At 43.3% G+C, this 24,349-nt stretch overlaps 1 protein-coding gene across 4 annotated transcripts in view; it reads left to right on the forward strand.

The window, feature by feature from the left end:
- Nucleotides 1–24,349, forward strand: part of GDAP2 (ganglioside induced differentiation associated protein 2) — a 48,290-nt gene that overhangs the window by 19,717 nt on the left and 4,224 nt on the right. For 3 of the 4 annotated variants that reach the window (XM_050921368.1, XM_050921385.1, XM_050921373.1), the window contains 7 exons: nucleotides 530–606; nucleotides 6,310–6,469; nucleotides 7,807–7,957; nucleotides 11,290–11,366; nucleotides 14,387–14,463; nucleotides 15,211–15,350; nucleotides 16,112–16,166. In XM_050921368.1, the coding sequence (XP_050777325.1) occupies nucleotides 530–606; nucleotides 6,310–6,469; nucleotides 7,807–7,957; nucleotides 11,290–11,366; nucleotides 14,387–14,463; nucleotides 15,211–15,350; nucleotides 16,112–16,166 (737 nt within the window). Of the gene's footprint in view, nucleotides 1–529; nucleotides 607–6,309; nucleotides 6,470–7,806; nucleotides 7,958–11,289; nucleotides 11,367–14,386; nucleotides 14,464–15,210; nucleotides 15,351–16,111; nucleotides 16,167–19,186; nucleotides 19,380–24,349 lie in introns of all 4 variants that reach the window. The other variant, XR_007769058.1, reaches the window with a different exon arrangement.

Consider the following 24,349-nt stretch of genomic DNA (forward strand, 5'->3'; position numbering starts at 1 on the left):
TTTTGTCTTTCAGGGGAAGGGGGCAGTTAACACCTCTGAATGACAAAACGTTTGTCTTTCAATAGTATTACTGTTAAGTATTAGGAAAATCTTTAAGAGTGGTTCAGCTCTGGAATAGGCTTCCAAGGAAGGTGATGGAATCCCCATCGCTGGAGGTTTTTAAAAGCAGTTTGGATAAAACTGTCAGGAATGGTCTAGGTTTAGTTGGTCCTGCCTCAGCGTGGGGGGCTGGACTTGATGACTTTGCAAGGTCTCTTCCCGCTCTACATGTCTATGATTTCTATGATTCTATAACTATGGATATTCTTAATATCTAGCAAACTGTCTTTTCGTGTGTGCCCACTCCACTGTGTATGGTGCTCTTAGCTACCCATTAGGGTCCTGCTGTGGGGTGAGGGCTTTCCCCCACTTGCAGATGGAGGGGAGCATCTTTCGTATATGCCTATAGCTAGTGAGTGTCCCTGATTGTAGCTGAGATTGTAAATCAGTCTCCCTGTTTGCTCAATGTATTTAATTCTCTTGCTCACAGGCACAGTCAGAAGGTTCCTGGAGATTCATGGGGAAACCCTGGAGAAGGTAGTGTTTGCAGTCTCTGAGCTTGAACAGGTATTTCCCATCATTGTTCAACCTGCCCAAGTTCTTAATATGTTCTAATTCTTAGGGCACTGGAGCATTGTAGACTTTTTGTCCCGTATGTTGTACTGTGAAGCTGAAGACCAGTTTCCCCATCCTCAAGTTGTTACATCTGACTTTCATCATGACTGTTGGTTCCTCTGCATCCCTTTCAGCCTCCTCCCAGATGTTTCACCAAAAGCACCTCTCCTAGTTTCTTGCTGCTCACATTCTCACTGCTAGCTGCAGATGCAGTCCAAGCCACCCCACTTGTCACTTACAGGTTCCTGACTCATCACTTGGGCACCAGCATGAAGGACTTGGGTTAGATGGGATATTTGTGCAAGGTGGTTTTTGGCTGTAAGAAGGCAGAGCAAGTCACTACATTCAAAATTCCCACCTTGCATCCCTCCTGCTAAAAATCCTCCCTGCTCCTAAGATTAGCATCCCCACAGATCCTCCCACAAACACCTAGCAACTGGCTGTTTCAGACATTACTTGGAGAAATTAGCTAACCATTGTTCTGTTTCTAAGACAAAAAGCCTTTGGCAGTTTGAATATTGACATTCCTCCATGTCTTCTCACTGTATTTGTGTAGAGTACCTTCTACTAATATGTGTATAACACAGCAAATCCAGTCAGTGTTCTTCGCACTGGGAGCTGGAATATATCTTGTACTATCTTAAGAACAATCTGGGCTTCTAAATGGAAAGGCTTTCTCCAAGTCCAGCTGCTCATCCCTTCCCTCATATTTCTCAATCAGAGACCATTCTCTACCCTTGCTTGGCCCTGGGGTGGCCAAAACATAGCCTGCAAGTGCCCTCTTCTTTAAAAGGGATCCAGTCTACAGAAATGACAGAGCATGATATGCAGTGCTCCAGCTTGATGCAAGCAGCCTTTGTTAGGATCTTTCGTCCCTGCAGACTATTTTTTTATTTCAAGAAAAGAGGTGGCTGCAGTCTACCCTAGTTGATGCAAATTAAAGGCAGCTCCCTCTCTAGGTCAGTTGTCAATGTGGCATGGGATTAGGCATTATTTGATTGGCCCTGCAAACAAGTCTCAACACTTAAGAGTTTTAGGGTTCCTACCTTGCAATCAAATTAATGTTTGCTGGCTTGGATTTGCCCAAGGTGAATCTCACTTTATCTCCTTAGCAAACTTCTTATCTTCTTGGGCCCCACTATATTTCTGTTTCCTCTGTTTTGCTTTCACCTGTGGACATACAGGCATAGATAACAATAATAACTTAAAGGAAAGAATCAAACTAAACATGAAGCTTTGACTAAGCATCAGAGGGTTAAAAAGGTATAGCAATCTTGGAAGTATGTGAAGGGAGTTAGAGATGAGGAGGAAGATTCCTTTAGGAAGGTATCATTAGCAATAATGGATTGAAACTGAGAGGGAAAGTGTAGGCTGATAATACCAGACACAGATATACTGAAGGGGTGACCTGCGGTGATGATATTGTCTCACAGGAGGGAAGTCCATTTCTCTAGATGCTAGTCTAGACACAACTTTAATGAAATATGCTCCAGGGCACAAGACTGCCCTGACATAAGAACGGCCATACTTGTTCAGACCAAAGGTCCATCTAGCCCATATCCAGTCTTCCGACAGTGGCCAATGCCAGGTGCCCCAGATGGAATGAACAGAACAGGTGATCATCAAGTGATCCATCTCCTGTCACACATTCCCAGCTTCTGGCAAACAAAGGTTTGGGACACCATCCCTGCCCATCCTGGCTAATAGCCATTGATGGAACTACCCTCAATGAATTTATCTAGTTCTTTTTTGAACCCTGTTGTAGTCTTGGCCTTCACAACATCCTCTGACAAGGAGTTCCACAGGTTAACTGTGCGTTGTGTGAAAAAATACTTCCTTTTGTTTGTTTTAAATCTGCTGCCTATTAATTTCGTTTGGTGACCCCTAGTTCCTGTGTTATGAGAAGGAGTAAATAACACTTCCTTATTTATTTTATCCACACCAGTCACGATTTTATAGACCTCTATCACATCCTCCCTTAGTCATCTTTTTTCAAGGTGAAAAATCCCAGTCTTATTTATTGCGCCTCATACGGAAGTCATTCCATACCCCCAATCATTTCTCTTGCCCTTTTCTGAACTTTTTCCAAGTCCAGTATATCTTTTTTGAGATGGGGCGACCACATCTGCACACAGTATTCATGATGTGGGCATACCATGGATTTATATAGGTGCAATATAATTTTTTATGTCATATTATCTATCCCTTTCTTAATGATTCCCAACATTCTGTTCACTTTTTTTGACTGCCGCTGCACATTGAGTGGATGTTTTTAGAGAACTATCCACAGTGACTCCAAGATCTTTCTTGAGTGGTAACAGCTAATTTAGGCCCCATTATTTTATATGCATAGTTGGGATTATGTTTTTTCAATATGCATTATTTTGCATTTATCAACATTGAATTTCATCTGCCATTTTGTTGCCTAGTCACCCAGTTTGAGAGATACTTCTGAAGCTCTTCACAGTCTGCCTAGGATTTAACTATCTTGAGTAGTTTTGTATCATTTGCAGATTTTGCCATCTCACTGTTTACCTCTTTTTTTTCAAATCATTTATGAATATGTTGACTAGGACTGGGCCCAGTACGGACCCCTGGGGCACCCCACTATTTACCTCTCTGAAAGCTAACCATTTATTCATACCCTTTTAACCAGTTACTAATCCATGAGAGAACCTTCCCTCTTATCCCATGACTGTGTACTTTGCTTAAGAGCCTTTGCTGAGGGACCTTGTCAAAGGTTTTCTGAAAATCTAAATACCCTATATCCACCAGATCCCCCTTTTCCACATGCTTGTTGACCCCCCTAAAAGGATTCTAATAGGTTGGTGAGACATGATTTCCCTTTACAAAAACCATGTTGTTTTTTATGATAGTTTCAACCAGTTTGCCCAATACTGAAGTCAGGCTTACTGGCCTGTAATTGCCAGGGTCACCTCTGAAGCCCTTTAAAGAAATTGGCATCACATTAGCTATCCTCCTGTCATTTGGTATAGAAGCGGGTTTAAATGATAGGTTACAGATGACAGTTAGTAGTCCTGCAATTTCACATTTGAGTTCCTTCAGAACTCTTGGGTGAATACCATCTGGTCCTGGTGACTTACTACTGTTCAATTTATCGTTTTGTTCCATAACCTCCCCTAATGACACCTCAGTCTGGTGCAGTTCCTCAGATTTGTCACCCATAAAGAATGTCTCAGGTTTGGGAGTCTCCCTCACATCCTCAGCCATGAAGCATGAAGACCAATGCAGAGAATTAATCTAGTTTCTCCGCAATGGCCTTATCATCCTTGAGTGCTCCTTTAGCATCTCGATCATCCAGTGGCCCCAGTGGTTGTTTAGCAGGCTTCCTGTTTCTGATGTACTTAAAACATTTTTTGCTATTCCTTTTTGAGTCTTTGGCTAGCTGTTCTTCAAATTCTTTTTGGCCTTCTTAATTATATTTTTACACTTAATTTGGCAAAGTTTATGCTTTTTTCTATTTTCCTCATTAGGATTTAACTTCCACTTTTTAAAGAATGCCTGTTTGCCTCTAACTACTGCTTTTACTTTGTTGTTTAGATATGGTGGCTCTTTTTTAGTTTTTACTGTTTTTTAACATGTCGGGGAGGGAGGAGGAAGGAGTGGGGAAAGAGGGTGGAATTGATGTGACTTAATATTTCTGTGACTCTTTAAAGCTAGGGCTGTCAAGCAATTAAAAAATAATCATGATTAATTGCATTTGTAAACTATAATAGAATACCATGTATTTAAAAAAATTCCATGTTTTCTACATTTTCAAATGTAATTAATTTCAATTACAACATAGAATACAAAGTGTACAGTGCTCACTTCATATTTTTTATTTTTTATTACAAGTATGTGCACTGTAAAAAAAAAAAAAAAAAAAAAAATTCACCTAATACAAGTACTGTAGTGCAATCTCTTTATCATGAAAGTTGAACTTACAAATGTAGAATTATGTACAAAAAAACCTGCACTCAAAAACAAAATAGTGTAAAACTTTAGAGCCAGCATTGCAAGATATTTCCATGCCAGATGCGCTGAAGATTCACATGTCCCTTCATGCTTCAACCACTAGTCCAGAGGACATGCGTCCATGCTGATGATGGGTTCTGCTCGATAACAATCCAAAGTAGTGCGGACCGATGCATGTTCACTTTCATTATCTGAGTCAGATGCCACCAGCAAGCAGAAAGTTGATTTTCTTTTTCGGTGGTTCGGGTTCTGTAGTTTCCACATCAGAGTGTTACTCTTCTAAGATTTCTGAAAACATGCTCCGCACCTCATCCTTCTCAGATTTTGGAAGGCATTTCAGATTCTTAAACCTTGGGTCAAGTGCTGTAGCTGTCTTTAGTAATCTCACATTGGTACCTTCTCTGCGTTTTGTCAAATCTGCAGTGAAACTGTTCTTAAAATGACCAACATGTGCTGGTCATCATCCAATACTGCTATTACAAGGAAAATGTGGCAGAATGCGGGTAAAACAGCAAAGGACATACAGTTCTCTCCCAAGGAGTTCAGTCTCAAATTAAGTTAACGCATTATTTATTTAACAAGCGTCATCAGCATGGAAGCATGTCCTCTGGAAAGGTGGCCGAAGTAGGAAGGGGAATATGAATGTTTAGCATATCTGGCATGTAGAGACACACACAAAAGTGCCATGCAAATGTCTTTTCTCACTTTCTTAGCAATTGACTGAACAAGTAGGACTGAGTGGACTTGTAGGCTCTGAAGTTTTATATTGTTTTGTTTTTGAGTGCAGTTATGTAACAAAACAATCTACATTTATAAGTTGCAATTTCACAACAAAGAGATTGCATTACAGTACTTGTATGAGGTGAATTGAAAAATACAATTTCTTTTGTTTATCATTTTTGCAGTGCAAATGCACCTCTATCCTGCTATAATGCGACCCGATATAACACAGGTTCGCATATAGTGCGGTGGCAACAGAGCTCCAGCGGTGCTTTAATGGGTCCGGGGCTCCGGCTGCTGTAGCGAGCCCAGGGCCCTTTAAATCACTGCTGGAGCCCTGCCGCCGCTACCCTGGGGCTGCAGCAGTGGGGCTCACCAGCAATTTAAAGGGTCCAGGCTCCCCGCAGCAGCTGGAGCCCGGAGATCTTTAAATCACTGCCAGAGCTCTGCTGCCCCTAACCCGATATAATGGGTTTCAGCTATAGGTAGGGGTTTGGGGCTCCCCACAACCACATTATAGCGAGTAGAGGTGTATTTATAATGAAAATAATATACTTTGATTTCACTTACAATACAGAATACAATATATATGAAAACGTAGAAAAATATCCAAGATATTATTTAATAAATTTCAATTGATATTCTATTGTTTTAACAGTGCAATTAATCGTGATTAATTTTTTTTTGAGTTAACTGTGATTAATTGACAGCCCTATTTAAAACCTCTGTAAAACTGAGGCTGGCTCCTTTTATTCTCTTGTTTTTGGCAAAAGCTCAGTGGAAGAAAGGAAGAGTAATGCAGCTGACTGAAAAGTACCTAGGAGAGTGATCCATTATTCCCCTACCCTCTTTACAGAGTTACAGGTTCTTGTGTGGCTGTATAGAAAAGTAGTTTTTAGCGCTCTCTGAAGAATTGAGATGCCTGCAAAGCCTTCTCAAACTTCCTGTCATTTGTAGGCCACTTACCAGAAGCTGCTGCCTCTGTATTTTCCAAGGTCATTGGAAGAAGAATGTCATTCCTTACCGTGCCTTCCTGCAGATATTGGCAATTCAGAAGGGGAGCCAGTAGTACCAGAGCGACAGATCAGGATCAGTGAAAAACCAGGTGCTCCAGATGGTGAGTTATAATTCAACCTTGAAATATTGGCACAAAAGCCAAGGAAAACCAGAAAACTTGCACAGAGAATTATGAATCCCATATTTTAGATGGAGTGTACCCAACAGAGAGAATCTTCAAAATGAGATTTTACCTATGTCCGGCTCAGGCAGCTGCCTGGTTTCCACAGCAGTAACTTCTGCTTTCTCCCTTTGTATGTGGGAGGTGGTTGGAGGCCTATGCTCGGATTTTCATTCCCCCCCGCAACGCCACTCATTCTGATGCATTGCTCTAGTCTGAGATGACTGGGAAACTTCAACAGTCTCTTCCTTGAAATCACCTAAGTTGAAGCTTTTTTACCACCATCTAATGAAAGTCTGTTCTGATCAGGGTTAGGTGATGTAGTGGTAACATCCAAGCCCTGTCTGATACAGTTTTCAGCATTACCATAGGTGGAGCTGCACCTCATGGTGAATTACAGATCTGTCTTTTTGTTCTCCCCTAGAGCAGACAAGGCCAATCCATCTGTTCCAAGGATGCATGTCTGCAGTCACCGTGTTACTCAGTTTATAGATTTATAGATGCTAAGCCCAGAAGGAGGCCATTTATCTAGACTGACCTCTAGTTTAAGAGCTAGAGAAAATACCTTTAGCGTTTACAAGGCACACTTGTATTTTCAAGGCACTTTATAAACATTGGAGTAACACTGGAAATAGTTCATTGTTATCACTCTACTGGTTGTGGCTAGGGGCAAGTAGGATTGATTTGCCCAAGGTCAAACTTAGGCCTGGTCTACAGTAGGGGGGATCAATCTAAGTTACGTAACTTCAGCTATGTGAATAACGTAGCTGAAGTCAATGTACTTGGATTGACTTACCATGATTTCTTCACTGTGGTGAGTCAACTGCTGCCACTCCCCCATTGACTCTGCTTGCACCTCTCAAGCTGGAGTACAGGAGTCGACAGGAGAGCACTCAGGGATTGATTTATCGCATCTAGACTAGACGCAATAAATCGACCCCTGCTGAATCGATTGCTGCCTGCTGATCTGGCAGGTAGTGAAGACATACCCTAAATCGCTAACGGAGCTAAGATTAGATTTCAGGAGTTCCTTGTTCTTAGCATGGAGTTAAGCTCAATAGAGGTCATTGCTCTATCAAATGGAACTACAGAAAATTTGTGCATCATAACATGGTGTCTTTTTTTGTGTGTCATGGCTGCAGTCACCTTGTGATTTCGTTGTGTCTTATTGATGCACTGTCATGAGGCAACATTTCCATGTTCATTATTGTGGTTCTCCTGTATATAGTTTGAGCTCTGGCTTCCTTACAGCTTCTTCACCCATGCTTCCATTGCAGATAACTCGGATGAGGAGGGGCTGGAAGCAGATATTTCATTCATTGGTTCCCATGCATTTGCCCGCATGGAGGGAGATATTGATAAGCAGAGGCGCCTCATCCTTCAGGGACAGTTGTCGGAGGCAGCACTGCAGAAACAGCATCAGAGAAAGTGAGAACATGTTGCCTTGTTTCTCTATATGCATGTCTCAGCTAGGCCTGTGACTCTGGGAAAGATCTTTAATGCTCTCTTTCTGTGTCTCGCAAACCTGCAGTCTGTTAGCAGGAAAGCATGGACAAGGCCTAGTTTCATTCTAGATCCCTGGAATAGCCTCTTGGTGCTAAAAGTATGGGACCGGGGTAAGGGTTGGTTTTCATTTTTTGTGGGGATTTTGTTCCGTTGTTTTCATATCTGCAGGACCTAGACCAGGGGTCCCAAATTTTGAGGGTTATACCCCCCTTTCCCTATGTCCACGTCCCCCAGAGCTGGAGCTGCATCTGGGGCAGGGGTAAAGGGGGGCTGGGAGTGGGGCCGAGGTCAGGGGCAGAAGCAGAGCCACAGCCGGGCTGTGGTGGGGGCGCCCCACATTTTGGGGACCACTGACTTAGACACATTGGAGCAGTTGTACTGCCTGTTTACCACTAGATGGCACAGTTCCATCATAGCTTTCAGCAACTGAACCTAGTCTTCTCTTTCTAAGACAGGCACACCGGTTTCAGAACTCATGCCCTTTTGAATCCTGTGCACCTAATAAACCCTTTTTCCTCCTATGCTTTTGAAGTTAGAGGGAAGAGAGAATTTTGAGTTGCTGCTTATTTTTTCAGCTGAATTGCGTTTTTTTCCCTGCTCTTTGCATATTAGAGGGAGGTTTAACTTCCTCCTAGGGAGCCAGTCCTATGTTATGATACTCATATTTTGGGCATGAGGCATGGCTTTCAGTGTGCGTTTGAAGCACTGACTTGTTTATATACGTTTGGTATTAAAAGGCCAGTGTCACTAGTTAGACCCAACTTCTGGATTTAAAAAACAACCACCCCTTTTCACTGTTTTAAATATTTAACCCAAATAGTGTTAGTTGGATGTGAAAATTCTCCTTAAATGTTTGCAACTGAAATGCAATACCATTGCAGCTGTGCATGAGGGCTAGAAAAGAGAACCAATTAAGTGTATATTTATTGTCCCAAGCAAAGTAACCAACAGTATAACTAGACAACAGTCAATATTCCTTTTTTTTTTCAAACACTCCCCATTGAAGCACTTCAGAAGCAGTTTCCTTACGCAAAAAATTGCAGTGTTGACTGCTCTATAACACTAAGTGTAGCAGATCCAGCTCCTCCAATTTTTCCAGACTGATCTTCATGCTTTCTAACACAGATGAAAGAGAGGCCTAGTCTACATTACGCGTTTAAACCCAATTTAGTAGCGTTAAACCGATTTAACCCTGCACCCGTCCACGCAAAAGGCCCTTTATATCAACATAAAGGGCTCTTTAAACTGGTTTCTGTACTCCTCCCCGACGAGAGGAGTAGCGCTGAAATCGGTATTGCCATGTCGGATTAGGGTTAGTGTGGCTGCAAATCGATGGTATTGGCCTCCGGCCGGTATCCCACGGTGCACCATTGTGACCGCTCTGGAAAGCAATCTGAATTTGGATGCACTGGCCAGGTAGACAGGAAGAGCCTCACAAACTTTTGAATTTCATTTCCTGTTTGCCCAGCGTGGATCGCTGATCAGCACGGGTGGCGATGCAGTCCCAGATCCAAAAAGAGCTCCAGCATGGACCGTACGGGAGATACTGGATCTGATTGCTGTATGGGGAGACAAATCAGTTCTATAAGAGCTCCGTTACAGAAGACTAAATGACAAAGCATTTGAAAAAATCTCCAGGCTATGATAGACAGAGGCCACAACACAGTGCTGCGTGACAAGCGTAACGGAAAGCCAAAGAATCAAATGGACGCTTGTGGAGGGAGGGTGGGGGTACTGAGGACTCCAGCTATCCCACAGTCCCCGCAGTCTCCGAAAAGCGTTTGCATTCTTGGCTGAGCTCTCAATGCCTGAAGGGTCAAAAACATTGTCCCGGGTGGTTCAGGGTATATGTCGTCAATTTACACCATCCCCCCCGCCCCGCCCCGAAAGAAAAGGGAAAAAAAACGTTTCTCACTTTTTTTCAGTATCACCCTATGTTTACTGCATGCTGCTGGTAGATAGGGTGCTGCAGCACTGAACACTAGCATCCCCTTCCTGGTGGATAGCAGTCATATTGTACCATCTGCCATTGTAATCATCAGCCCGTGAGTGCTCCTGGCTGACCTCGGTGAGGTCAGCTGGGGGTGCCTAGGTAAAAATAGGAATGACTCCCGGTCATTCCGAGCAGATGGTACAGAACAGCTGGTAACCGTCTTCATCATAGCAACTGGGGGTTGAGCTCCATCAGCTTCCTCCCCCCCTTCATGTCTAAAGAAAAGATTGTGTACTGCCTGGACTATCATAGCAGCGGGAGGCTGCCTTCCCCTCATTTTATCTCACTAAAACGTCAATGTTTCTTATTCCTGCATTCTTCATTACTTCATCACACAAATAAGGGGACACTGCAATGGTAGCCCAGGAGGGTTGGGGGAGGAGGGAAGCAATGAGTGGGGTTGTTGCAGGGTCACCCCCTAGAATGGCATGCAGCTCATCATTTCTGCGGGATCTGACACGGAGTGGCTGTGCTCTCTGGTACCCTGGTTCTCTAGTACACTTGCCCCATATTCTAGTCAGGACTGACTCTATTTTTAGATAAAACATAAAGGAGAGAATGACCTGGGGAGTCATTCTCATTTTTGTCTTTGCGCCCCTGGCCAACCTCGGCGAAGGCCAGCCAGGAGCACCCATGACAGCAGCAGACAGTACAGAACGACTGATAACCATCATCTCATCGCCAATTTACAATGGCATGGCAGACGGTACAATAGGGATGGTAACCGTCTCAGCTATCTTGCAAAGGCAAATGAATGCTGCTGTGTAGCACTGTAGTACCACCTCTGTCAGCAGCATCCAGTACGCATACGGTGACAGTGACAAAAGGCAAAACGGGCTCCATGTTTGCCATACTATGGCGTCTGCCAGGGCAATCCAGGGAAGAAGGGCGCGAAATGATTGTCTGCCGTTGCTTTCATGGAGGAAGGAATGAGTGACGACATTTACTCAGAATCACCCGCAACACTGTTTTTGCACCATCATGCATTGGGCTCTCAACCCAGAATTCCAATGGGTGGAGGAGACTGCAGGAACTATGGGATATGTACGGGATAGCTACCCACAATGCAATGCTCCTGAAATCGGCGCTAGCCTCGGTACATGGACACACACCGCCGAATTATTGTGCTTTGTGTGGCTGTGTGCACTTGACTTTACACAATCTGTTTTACAAAACCGGTTTATGTAAAATTGGAATACTCCTGTAGTGTAGACATACCCAGAGACAGCTTTGACCCTATATGTGTGTTTGACTTTTCTAGTTACAATCGCTGGCTGTGTCAGGCAAGAGCTGAAGACCTGTCCGACGTTGCTTCTCTCAAAGCCTTGTATCAGACAGGTGAGTTCAAGATCCCAAAGACTGTTTCTTATAGACTCACCAGTAGGAAATGGAATGGCCATTTCCACCTTTGTGTGAAGGAAGGCTCATGGGATGAAGCCTGAGCATGTGTTTTAATCTTATGACAGATTAAAAAGTCTGTCCTGCTTCAGTGCCAGGCAGGCCACAGCCAAACAAAACTTTGGCATATGGAAGCTAGAATGAGATGTGATGAACTGGGACCATAAGTAGAGCCCTAAAAATCTGCGGATATCTGGGGACTGTGTTTGCAGATTGGATGCAGATACAAATTTTGTATCCATAAGGGCTCTAACCATAAGTAATTTGACATGTGTCATAGAAAATCTACATCTGCAAATTCGAGTGGGTTCCTAAATTCAAAGATCTCTAAAGCTGAGCTCAGGGGCTGGCATTTGCTGTGTTTGAGGTATTATTAATTTAGAGGGAAAATGAGGGCTTAATATAAAAAATGTAAGGTGGGCAAAGAGCTAGCTGAAGCGGAGAAGGCAACAGGTTATGCTGAAATGAGAACTATCAGGTCTGGAGGGAAGTTACCAGTGAAGAGCCTCAAGGTTTGTCTTGGGACCAATCTTCATTACTATTTTCATTAGTGACCTTCGCGCAAAAGGTAGCAATGTGCTAATGAAGTTTGCCTCTGACAGTGTTGGAAGGCCTCATCAATGCAGAGGAGGGCTGGAGTATTATACAGGAAGAATTGGATGACCTTGAGGACCGACCAGAGCAGTAGAAATGGGATGAAATTTAATACTATGAAGTGCAAGGTCATGCACTGAGGGACCAATAAGAATTTCTGCTGTAAACTGGGGGTTCATCAGTTGGAAAAACTATAGAGGAGAAAGACCCGGTGTATTAGTTGATCACAAGATGACTGAGCCACCAATGTAATGCAGCCATGAGAAGGGCAGGTATGATCCTAGGATATATCAAGTGAGGTATTTCCAGTAGAGAGAGAGAAGTATTGATGCCATTGTACAAGGCATTGGTAAGACCTCACCTGGAATACTGTGTACAGTTCTGGTCATCCATGTTAAAGAAACAGGAATTCAGACTGGTCCAAATGCAGAGAAGGGCTACTAGGATGATCAGAGAAATGCAGAGGAGATTAAAAGAGCTTGGCTTGCTTCGTGTAGCAGAACAAAAGCCAAGAAGGGGAACTGATTGCTCTGTATAAATACCTCAGTGGAAAAACGCTAGAGGGAGGAGAGCTGTTTAAAGTAATGGACATTATTGGCACAAGAACAAATGGGTATAAGCTGGCCATGAATAAATTGGGACCGGAAATTAGAAGGTTCCTGATCATCAGAGGAGCAAGTTCTGGAGCAGTCTTCCAGTAGGAGTGATGAGGTCAAACAACCTAACCGATTTTAAAATGGAATTTGATAAATCTATAAACAGAATTATATGACTGGTTTGCCATGATATCAGGGAGACTGGACTCTGACACAGGAGGTCCCTTCTAGGCCAATATCCTATGTTTTCCAGCTCCAGTCACCATGCTCCTGGCCCTCTGTATTTGTTAGATGAGTGTCCTGGTTACTGGTTACTAATTCTATGAGGAGATGGTGGGGGGAGTGTGAGATAATCTCAGAATTCAGAGTTCCCAGTGCTACTTGGTGTTGGAAGGTGGGTAAGGAACAAGTTTAAAGTCAGCAAGTAAAGCTCCAATGGACTTGAACTGTGCTGAACCTAAGGGAAATAAGGTTTAGACCACCCAGTTTTGTGCAATCTAGTCCATCTTCCCATGCAAAGTTAGGGACAGTATGATTTGCCTGGTTTCCATACCATGTCATAAATCGAGACCAATTAACCAAGAATCACAGATATGTCCACTTAACTTACTATAGAGAAGGATTCCTCTTGTTCTGCCTTGAAAGTCTTCCTATATTGTACACTCCAAAGCAGCTTCTGGGTAATGATCAGAGGGCAACAGCAACAAACTGAGAAGAGGGAGTTGAGATGGCATGTTCAGTGAATGAATATTATTGTTAGGGGGCAGGAAGCAATAATTCCCTGCTGTTGTTTGACAGGGATATGGCAGATGAAATATGATTATTACACTTGTTAAAGTACAGGAACATTCCTGCTAGCAGCAGCATTAAAGGTTTTAAATTTGTACAGTCATTGGCTTAAGTCCATTATGTCTCACATACCAAATATTCAACCTGTAAAACTCCTTTAAAAGGTCAGATAACCTCTCCATCTATAGCTACAAGTGTACTACCCTTACCAAAAAAACCAGTCCTAGTAGCTACTGATTAAAATAACTTTCTAAATTATTTTACAATATGCTTATATTTACACACAGGGTAGACAGCATTTGATTTCCCCCCACCCTACACTCTGGTTTTATAACTCTTCTTCCCCATTTATATATAAACATCATGGAGAAAACTCCTATCAAGGAAATCTACAATGTATTCAGCTACCTAAGGGAGCGGGAGTGTATATTACAACCTTTCAAGGAATTAACAATACCATATTTCACATTGTAAACATACTATCTAAATTAAGCACCTGTAGCTAAGTCGTTCATGTCTGCGTCAATAAGAACTTCAACACAAGAAGCCCCTTTATGCTAATGTGATTGCAGTTGTTTGAAGGTGTGGTTCCTGTTATAGATTACATGTCCAGAACAACGCACCCTTTTGGTAGTGATAAAGCTGAAAGTATAGCCATATAAACAGTAGGTGCTATGTCAGTAAATTGCTGGAACCTCCAGGGTTATTGATTGCAGCCTCCATCTTCAAGGAGTGCAACTCTGTATTTAAAAACTACCGTTTCCAGGTGCAAGGCATCCTTCCGTTTAGATCAAAATGAGTACTGCATAATGGGAGCAGTAGTCTCTGCACTCTTCTTCTCCTGTTAAGAATGCTAGTAAACGTCATTGTAGAATGCTTGTATTAGCTGCCCCTGATTTACAGGGAGACTTTCAAAAACTCAGACTACTTTATGAATGTTATTCAAAGATAAAAGCTTGTGGTTCTCATTTTATTCTGTAGGTGTGGATAATTGTGGTCGCACAGTGATGGTGGTAGTTGGAAGGAATATTCCTGTAACTCTGATAGACATGGAAAAGGTAAAATCTTCATATACAATTATAGAGCTGTGGCAGTGATTCTTTAGTTAAGGTTAAAAGGCAGTTTCTATTAAGTACAGCTATCTCATCCTGTACCCTCAGCACTAACTTTAGCAAGATATCTCTAGAGGGGTGTATCTATGCAGAAATCTTCCTACACAGCAGATTATGTACGAATTGCTTGCATAGATACTTTAACATGAAAATATATCCTATTTAAAACTTTGCATATGAAGTTTTTCTGGTAGAAACTTTTCTACGGAAGTGACTAGATTCTCTTCAGGGAAGCATTGCGCCTGGCATTGGCCACTGTCGGAAGACAGGATACTGGGCCAGATGGACCATTGGTCTGACGCAGTAAGACCATTCTTTAGCAGGGTAGTGTAGGGCCCCCTCTTTCCCTCCAAAGAGATGTAAAGGTGCTTCTGTAGCTGGAGACTCTGAAGTGAGGTGCACTGAGCAAACTTGTTTCTTGCACATGCGAAATGCCAGGGATCCTGACAAAGTATGTGGAGGTTAGGGACATGGAGCAGAGTAAAGGTTGGCTGTAGACGTCTCCAGATAATATTTTTGAGCCAGTGCTTAAGACATCAGTGTTGCATCATGTTTTTGTAATTGAAATATAATATCAGCTTGTCTTAAGGCTTTTGGTCTGGATAATATTAATGTTAGAGGGAAATCTGTTAGCACAGAATGGGACTGTGACAGATTTTTTCTGCTAAAAATATAAATGTCTCCCCACCTCAGGCACTCTTGTACTTCATCCATGTCATGGACCATATTGCAGTGAAGGAGTATGTCATAGTATACTTCCACACGCTCACTAGTGATTACAATCACCTGGACTCCGACTTCCTGAAGAAACTGTATGATGTCGTCGACATCAAGTGAGTGTCATGAGTAGGAAGAGAACCCTTCTCCTGTACTCCTCTCCCCATACAGGCCTTTAAGACAGACCCTTTATCCAGCTTGCTTCCATAGCTAAAGGATTGCTGGGAAGAATTTCACAGGGGCCAGTAGACCCAGGTGTCTAACAAAACCAGTAGAGATTAGGCCTGTTTCCTTTCCTGCTCTGAATCAAACCATTTAAACAAATTTCTAGGCATTTCTTTAATGCTTATCGTAACTTGTGAGTGCCTTGGTTCAACAGGAAATTAATTCTAGTTCTTGCATGCTTGTGTCATGTACTGGTCTCTGCAATCCCTGCCCGTGGCATATCTATCAGTAATGAAGGCAGGTGTGTTTGCACCCATATATTTTATGTGAGCTCATTCCATGTGCCTCTAAAGGTTGTGTTTCCAAAAGCCAGTATTGTGCACTGGGATGCTCCATCCATTTTGCTGGAGGAGATGTGTAGACAGCACTAACAGGTGTAACTAATGTGTAACCCTCTTTGAACTGGAGGATCAGATAGGATTTATCTAGATATGCAGGGAAACTTTTCACTTCCTTTGTCTCGCTTATTGTTAGGGCAGCCTCCCTTTGACCTGCATTTGAATGTTGCGGGTCAGGGTTAGCACCACAAGCACTTGCTCATAAGAGCACAAGTGTCTCCAAACACTTTAAGCTGTGTTTTTGGCTGAATTTAGTAGGATGAGCTCATTACTCTTTTTTTTAACAACAAGTGTCATTTTCTTCTTTAAACTAGGTACAAGAGAAATTTGAAGGCGGTGTACTTCGTCCACCCAACATTTCGCTCAAAGGTGAAGTATACTGTACCACAGGCCGAGAATGCAGACTTTTGAAATAAAATAGGGTATAAAATTGTAGTATAAGGGGAGAAGTCATGAGAGAGAGAGACAGACACTTCAAAACACTAGGCGTGTCTGCTAGATACGTGTTTTCCAAGAGCTAGTTACATTTGGGTACTGTTATTTCTGGCTTATGTGGCTGGTACACTAGCGTCTCCCTTCCTACCCTAATGATGAGACTCTGTGCTTAGCCCCTGTGCACCACTACAGCTCATTTCCCATTTTACTTTGTGTGCTCTGACCTGCAGTGACACTTCATCTCTCAGGTTGCTATTAACCCACGTTGCATTGCTGGTTAATGCACAGGAATGAGCAATGGCACAGAGCCTTATTATTAAGGTACTGAATGGAGGCAGACGTTGGCTGCTATAGCAGAGGTCCTACTCTGATAAACTGGAAGAGTTGTCTTGAAAGGCTGAGAATGAAGCTGATCAGTGTTACAGGTGGTTGATGTACATGTCTGTGGAGTGTCCTCTAACAAAATTAAAAAAGCTTTGATACCACATTTAATTCAAAGAAAAGAGGCATTAGTCCTTTCTCCTGCGCTCTGGCTTAAAATGTGACATTCAGCTGTGTGAACCCAAAAACCCGGGTCTTTTTCTGTTTGTGGTTCACAACATGGGCATGCTTTTTTACTCCCAAGGACAGTTATGGTACAAAAGCAGTGTCAGTGCAGGCTTCACACATGTGCACCTCATTGCCAGTGTGCCTCAGACTTGATCTGATGTGGGTATTCAAGAGGCAGAGGGAGAAAACTTGATTTCCATGCCATTATTTGACCTCTGCTGAGACTGCCTGCCTCCCCTCTTGTTGGCCTTAGGTCAGCCCAGGAGCACACAATGCAGCTGATAAAGACCTAACAATTAATTTCACATAGGCTACCAAATAGCCTTCATATTTGCTTGCCTGGATCAGATTCAAACCCATGAACCTGTAGATGAGTCTTCCACTGTCTGTGTCCTGATCTTTTCCAAGAAACTGAGTAGCAGTGATGAGCCAGCAATAAGCTCAGTCAGGATCCTAGATTGTAATATAAAATAATAAGGGAAGAAGAATTCATTTTGGGGAGGCCTAAGCAAGGCTTCAGCATTTTATTTCCTGTGGATTTTTCTAACTTCTTCAAAAGGACATGTTACTGCTTTGCTCTCTGGTCTCTAGAGGTGACCAGAAGGTGGTGCTGCTTCTCTTCCTTTGTCTCAACTGTGGATCAAAACAGTAATCGGGGTATTATGCTTGGATGACACCAAAGTGGCAGCAGTGGCCCAAACTATCTTACGTGCTCGCACTTTCGAATCAGATGTCAGACTAAGGGCCTGACCTGCCAGCTTCATTAGAGAGCCTTTGTCAGTTTATGTAAGATAAGAGTAAGAGTAGGAGTATGGTCCCCAAGGCCCAGGCCAGATTCCATCACAAATGTTTTTTATTCTGCTTGAGTGTCTCCCTGCAATTTCAGTAAGTTGAAATGTGGTAGAGGAATGTAAGTGATTGTTCTGAGGTTATGAGTTGGGCAAACAACTATGGTGCTTCCTTGATTTCATTTTATTAATACCACCACCATTTATATAGTTCTTTACACTTGTGAAGTACTGAACTAGAATGAACTTAATTCCATACCAGTGTAGCCATCAGCCCTTCTCTTCCCTCATCCATTTGGGTAGTTGTCCATCCCAAAGAACAGCTTTTTGAAATAGCCTCCCTTCTGTGCCACAAATTGCATGTATAGTCAGCCTTCTGATCATCACTTAGTTAACATGCTGAAGTCTCTGAGGTTTTGTAGTGTTGTTTTTCCTTACTTGAGTAACACAAAGCATATTGGTCCAAAGGCGATGCCTGCTGACCAGAAGGCTGTAGTAGGTGATTAATTCCATAGTTTGTGCTAATTAATTGTTTAGTTCATGAATCCTGAATAGGTTGCCATTTCCTACAACAGCTAAAACAGCACTCAAATATTCAGCTGATAAGAACAGTATGAACATTTAGATTTAGGGTTTATAGCAGACATGGTCAGTCTGTGGCCTGTGGGTGTCGTGTCTTTAATATGAAGATATGCTCAGAGCAGACTGTGTCCCAGTATCAAGATGTCCCATCTTGATCCCATCAGCATTCCAGTCAGATTAAGTTGCACCATTGCATGTTTGGACTTGTAGTCCCTGCGTCCCTGACATCTATGTTAAAAATAAAACTGGCTGACTAATCTGCTCATTTTATGATAGGTGAGGCTGATAGTGCTGCCTCCTATTAAGGTTGCCTGATACTTGCCTTTTAAAAACCCCTGTTTCCAGTTGCTTATAACTTTGCCAAACTTAAATAATTTGGGATTAAATTTTCCATGCCCAGTGTCTGCCTCATGACTTGTTGGGCTTTTTGTTTGGTTGGTTGGTTTGGGGGGTGGTGTGTTTTTAATTTCACCCAAAATGGTTCAACCTAATTTTGAGAATGAGGTTTGAAAAATCCAGTGTTTTGCCCATATTTAAAACTTGTAGTTACCTTTTCTTTTAAAAGTTCGGGCAACTTTATGCTTTGGAACAGGGATTGAAATTGAGCAAGGATGTGCCTTTGCTGTCTCTGTGAAAATTTGGCCACATAGGCCTTTGAAAAAGTGAAGTTCATATGCTCAGTAGAGGCATGTTAGATTTTTAGCAGCTAAATTCCCTAAAGTGTCTGTCCACACTGGGCATGCTCCCTGCAGTTGCAGCTCTGGGCTACAGCATGCCATTCTGGTTCCAGGCATCTGAACAGAGAGCCACAATTCTGTTTCCTGTGCTTTCAATGAGACTTGCTGAGCCTAAGCCACATGGAGGAAGAGGCTGCCTGAATCAAATGCAGGGGGAACCAGAGCTGGACTGGTGAGAGTAGATCAGAGCTGCCCGGGGGTGGGGTGCAAATGAGGCAATTTGTCCCAGGTCCTGGCCCCTGCAGGGGCCCCCATGAGAATATAATATTCTATAGTTTTGCAACTTTTTTTATGGAAGGGCCCCCCAAAACTGCTTTGCCCCAGGCCTCCTGAATTCTCTGGGCAGTCCTGGAGTAGATAAAGACAAGAGGCCTAAAAACAGGGAGGTGGAGACAGGGACTGGCAGCCTGGAAGAGAAGCAGAAGAGAAGCAGTGACTGACTGGGCCAGGAGACAGACTGTGACTAAGAACTAGTGGGGCAGAGGAAGGAGGTAAGTTCAAAAGGGAGACAGATCTGATGACTTTGTGTGGTGCAGAGGGAAAACTGTGATTGGCTGGGCAAAGAGACTAGGCCAAGGAATCAGGGATGAGGGAGAGGGATGCTGAGATTGGTTGAGGAGTTTGAGGACAGCTGATTGGGGCTGGGAGCCACAGTGTGGGGTGGGTTGAGTTGAGGCCAGGGTTGTGGGGATAAAATGGATGACATGCTTTTTGGGTGAGGGAGTTGGGAATGGTGGGGCAAAGGAAACGGAGGACAAGGAGTTAAGGGGTTGGTGACACTGGGACTGAAATGTAGAGTCCAGAGGGGTGAGACTGAGATTTGTTGGAGCAAGGAGACTGGAACTGCTATGAGTAGCCTGAGGTGAAGAAAACAGGACTGGGATGAAGAACCAGGGGGTGGCAAAGAGACAGGACTGAGATAAATTGGAGGGAATAGGGCAAAACGGGTCATGCTTCAGGTCAACAGGCAGAGGGGTCTGTGACCATGCAGGGATTCTCAACCTTTTTCTTTCTGAGGCCCCAGCCAACATGGTATAAAAATTCCTTGGCCCAGCTGTGCCACAGCAACTAGCCGGCATTAGGGGGTAGCAAGCAGGGCAGCTGTCTGGGGTCCCATGCCACAAGGGGCCCTGCAAAGCTAAATTGCTCAGGCTTTGGCTTTAGCCCTGGGTGGTGGGGCTCAGGGCTCTGGGCTGCAGTCTCGCATAGCGGGGCTTTGCCTTTCTGCCCTGGGCACTAGCGACTCTAACACTGGCCATGCTTGGCAGACACCCACCTTCCCACCCCAAAACCTGCTTGCAGCCTCCCACGGGGCCCCAAACCCCTGGTTGAGAACCATTATATTACAACACACTTCCTGCCCAAGCCTGTAATGCAGTGGTCCCCAACCTTTTCGTCTGGTGAGCGCCAGACGAAGGACCATGGCGGCAGCTGAGCATCTGCCGAAATGCCGCCAAATTTCAGTGGCATTTCAGCAGATGCTCGACCGCCAGCCAGGACACGGGCGCATTTAGATGCCCCCGCGGGCGCCATGGCGACTGCGGGCACTGCGTTGGAAACCCCTGCTGTAATGGAATGCAAGATCTCTGATTTCACCATTTCTGTGTCATGTATGAACTCTCTGGGCAAAATGTCTCATTCCCCTTCTAGTGCTGGTCCTACTATTGCTACAAGTTGCTCTATTAGGTCAAGTGGCAGAACTCTGAGCAGTGCATGTAAAGGGTGCAACCTGCTGATGAACCATGTCAGTGTGAGTGTGGTTCCACATGATGGAATTCAGTTTTTTCAGATTGCTTTTTTAAAAATAACCTAGAAAATTACGTGTACACAAACTATTAAAATACCATTATTAAGGTTGCTAAGTCAAGTACTTAAAAGTTAGGAAATCCTCCTGTGCATATGCATTATGCCGTGTTTAATTACATGATCCCATACTATTTTCCCCACAGGCCCCCTGCCTCAATCACTACACAGAATGGACCTGCTCTAGAGATGAATCAGGGTTGTATAGTAAAGGAGGCTGTTTGTAGGACTTCTGCCATGAGGCAAAAGTTGGAAGATATGTACTCTTAGTAGTACCAGGAAGCATGGTGTAGACCTGCCCCCACCCCCTCATCTTAGGGAGTGGAACCATTGGGTCCAGGCTACTAGTGATTTATGAGGACAATGAAAAAGATAAAACAGGATCAGGAAAGGGGTCAAAAATCCAGGGGGGACACCGAACAGTGTGTCCTAGACAGCATCCGCTGCTCCTCAAAGGCATGTAAGGACTCAGTGGACACCACCCAGAGGAAAACTGCTTGGAGGCATGATTGGATAAAGGAACAGAAATAGACCCCTCTGCCCCCTCCCGTTCAGCTTACTCCTCCTGGATAGATGGCTGGCCCTCTTGGCCAGCACCAGGAGAAGGTTGCCAAGGCAGTCTCGTGACTTTGTAGCATAGTATGGTAGACTGTCGTCAAGGGAGTGAATGTTGTGGTGGCCTGTAATCCTCTTTCCCTTTCAGAGCAATCAGAATTTACGTGCAGAACAAAAAAAAAAAATAGCCTGTCATAAATCTTGCTTGTGAAGTAAATAAAAGCCTGCCCAAGTCTTTAGGTTTCTTGTCAGAGACTGCAGCAGAGTTCTGAAATAGCTACAAGCAGGAAGAACATACTAGGGATTAGCATGCAGAGAAAAAAGTCAAGTGTCCTCCTTTGCTTCAAATTCCACAATGCAGTTGTGCTACTTTCAGCCAGAGTAAGATTTACCAAGTCAGCCTCATAGACTCATTTAACTCTTAGAGTGAAACGTGTACTCTCGTAAACTGAGACCCAGTAACTTGTATTTCTCAAATGCCTTACATCTGATAGAGCTTTGTAGACTCACCGAACTACAGTACAAACAGAAATCACTTAGCTACCCAGCGACACACAACAATTCAGGATGGAATATAGCGACACACAACAATTCAGGACAAAAAGTGGGAAATGCTGTATAAAAGTGAAACTGCAGAGGAAATATAGGGAGGTAAAATGGAATTAAACAAAGATGGAATTTGAGCAAGGTAGTATTCTAAGGCAGGGTTTCTCACCAATTGAATCACAAACCCCAAAGGGAGGGGGCACAAAAGACAATCCAGGGCCCCAAGGCATTGAAAGCTTTGTTACAATCTAAAAGAGAGAATCTCGCTCCCTTACCTATAAAGGTAAAATTATTCTCAGTCAACCTCTAAAATCTCACACACAGTAATAATAAATAATAATTGTGAAGTGCTTTGAGATCTACAGATGAAAAGTGCCATATAAAGAGTTAGTTGATATTGTTATCATTGGTACTCTAGTAAATATGAGACAGTAGTGACAATTTTTGCTTTGAATAAGGGGTCACTAGCCAGAAAAGGTTGAGAAACATTGCTTTTAGGAAAAAATGTTGTGGGATCTTTAATGATAATCAGAGCCTCAGTTTTGCAGGTCATGCAAAAGACAATACCTCCAGTAGCACTGTTCCCACAATGTTGTGCAGAGGTTTTCAGTCTGTACTGACTTGGAGGGAAAATGCCTCCTATTGAATTACCAGCTCGACACCACTTCTTACAGAAGTAAAGCTGGGCTAAGGTAAGGAGATCAGGGAAAAAACAATGGAGAAGAGCCAGGGCTGCATTTTCTGGAGGCTTCAAATCTGGTGTCCCAAGAATTCTGGAGATTCTGTTCTCATGGATATATGTTAAAGGAATGCTTATCATTTTATTGCCAATAGCTTTACCAATTTTCCCTTTACTTTTTCTTATGCTGGACCTCCAAGAAACCCCAGCCTTCAGGCCCTTCATCCAGGCAACCTGCCATGCACCTGAAGATAGCTGGATAATGTTCCCTCTGGAGTCTGTAAATGCCATTCCTCCAAGCAGAAGGTGCCATTAGAATGACACTGCTCTTTCACTGGCTTTAATCTTATCTTCTGGGCTTCTTGTCTATGACTTAAATGTTTCTCTTGGGGTGGTTGCTTCAAACTGTAATCTGTTTTTATTTCTCTTCATTGTCTTCTACCCAATCTCCTTATTCCTCCCCAACTTTACTCCTGTAAGGAGAGCATTTGTTTACAAGAGAGAGCTCATGGGGCCTGCTGCTGGCTATTTAAGGAGAATGTATCTCCTTATGACGTGTGAGATGAGACACACAATAGGAAGTGGCCAGTAGGAGATTACTTGACTCGCATGAACATTTCAAGGCTGCCATGTCTTTACAGTCTCTGAGCCAGGAGAGTCCCGTAAGATCTGAATTGCTTAGATGTCTTCAAAAGTATATGTTTCTCTCTGCTTTGCTTTTCAGTGTTCCTAGGGTAGGACCCTGTATTTCTCAAGTGCAAGAACAGGAACTCTTTGCTTGTAAGCTTTCCACCATCCCCCAGTGCCCTCCTGTTACACGTCTCTGCATTGTATTTCAGTTCTTAAATCTGTAACATAAATCATGCATGTTATTGCTGTACTGAATCCTGGCATACTTGATGGCTTCCATCTTTGTATTTCTGTATACTATTTCTGGGCCTGCTGGGCTCTAGAGATTTTTATCATGCTCTTGGGCGGACCAGAGCTGTGCTTGTTTTGTAGGGGCCATGAACATAGTTTATGCTGCCAACCAACATTCTCTCTTTTTTTATATGAGAAGAGAAACTTTTAAATTATATGCATCCGAAGGCTAGTGGCTTTTTATAGAACATGTTGCTCTAAACTAAGTCTGCAGAGGTGAGAGCACAGCAGCGATCTCCAAAACATAGGGTAATTGTAGCAAGGTGTGAGTCGCTAATGCTGAGTAAGCCATTGTACACACAAAGGCAGCTAATCTTGTCTTTTCTTTATTCCTGCTCTGATGTGAGCATTCCTTGATCTGCACAGGAATCTGGTTCTGCTGGAAGGTGACCTCACTGGAGAGAGAAGTCCTCTATTTATCCCAAAAAAAATACTGTATTCCTGGATTACATTTTATTGCTACCATTGCATTACGTGTAATCAGTTACACTTCTGCATATTGAATGTCTGTGGTGAACTTAAATTCATTGTTTCGATGCTCCATCCTCTCCTGTTGTCAGGGATTGAAAATTACCGTGGTGCAAGATTTGAAATCTGCTATATTCAGAGCAGTGACACAAACACTTGGCTAGAGTGAGGGATCAAGTGACAGTATTAGGGTCAGAGATCTCTCACCATTAGAACTAATGGTAAATCTGAATGTCAGTGGGAAAACTGGTCAGCTCCACTTTCTAGTAGTGTATACCCTCTGATTCTAGCTTTGGTACGTCATAAAATATCAGTCTTAAAACACTGCTCATTCCAGTTGCTTCTCCCTCCCGCTACATCGCACGCACACTCAACCTCCCAATCTGGTTGTGCTATTTAAGGATGGGGACACTGTACTTTTCAAGGACACTGTTTGCTTCCTTCAGCTCAAATGTTGAGCTTAAACTAAAGATGATCTGTTTTGGACTG

This window comes from Gopherus flavomarginatus, chromosome 1 (assembly GCF_025201925.1).
Source record: "Gopherus flavomarginatus isolate rGopFla2 chromosome 1, rGopFla2.mat.asm, whole genome shotgun sequence".
NCBI lineage: Eukaryota > Metazoa > Chordata > Testudines > Testudinidae > Gopherus > Gopherus flavomarginatus.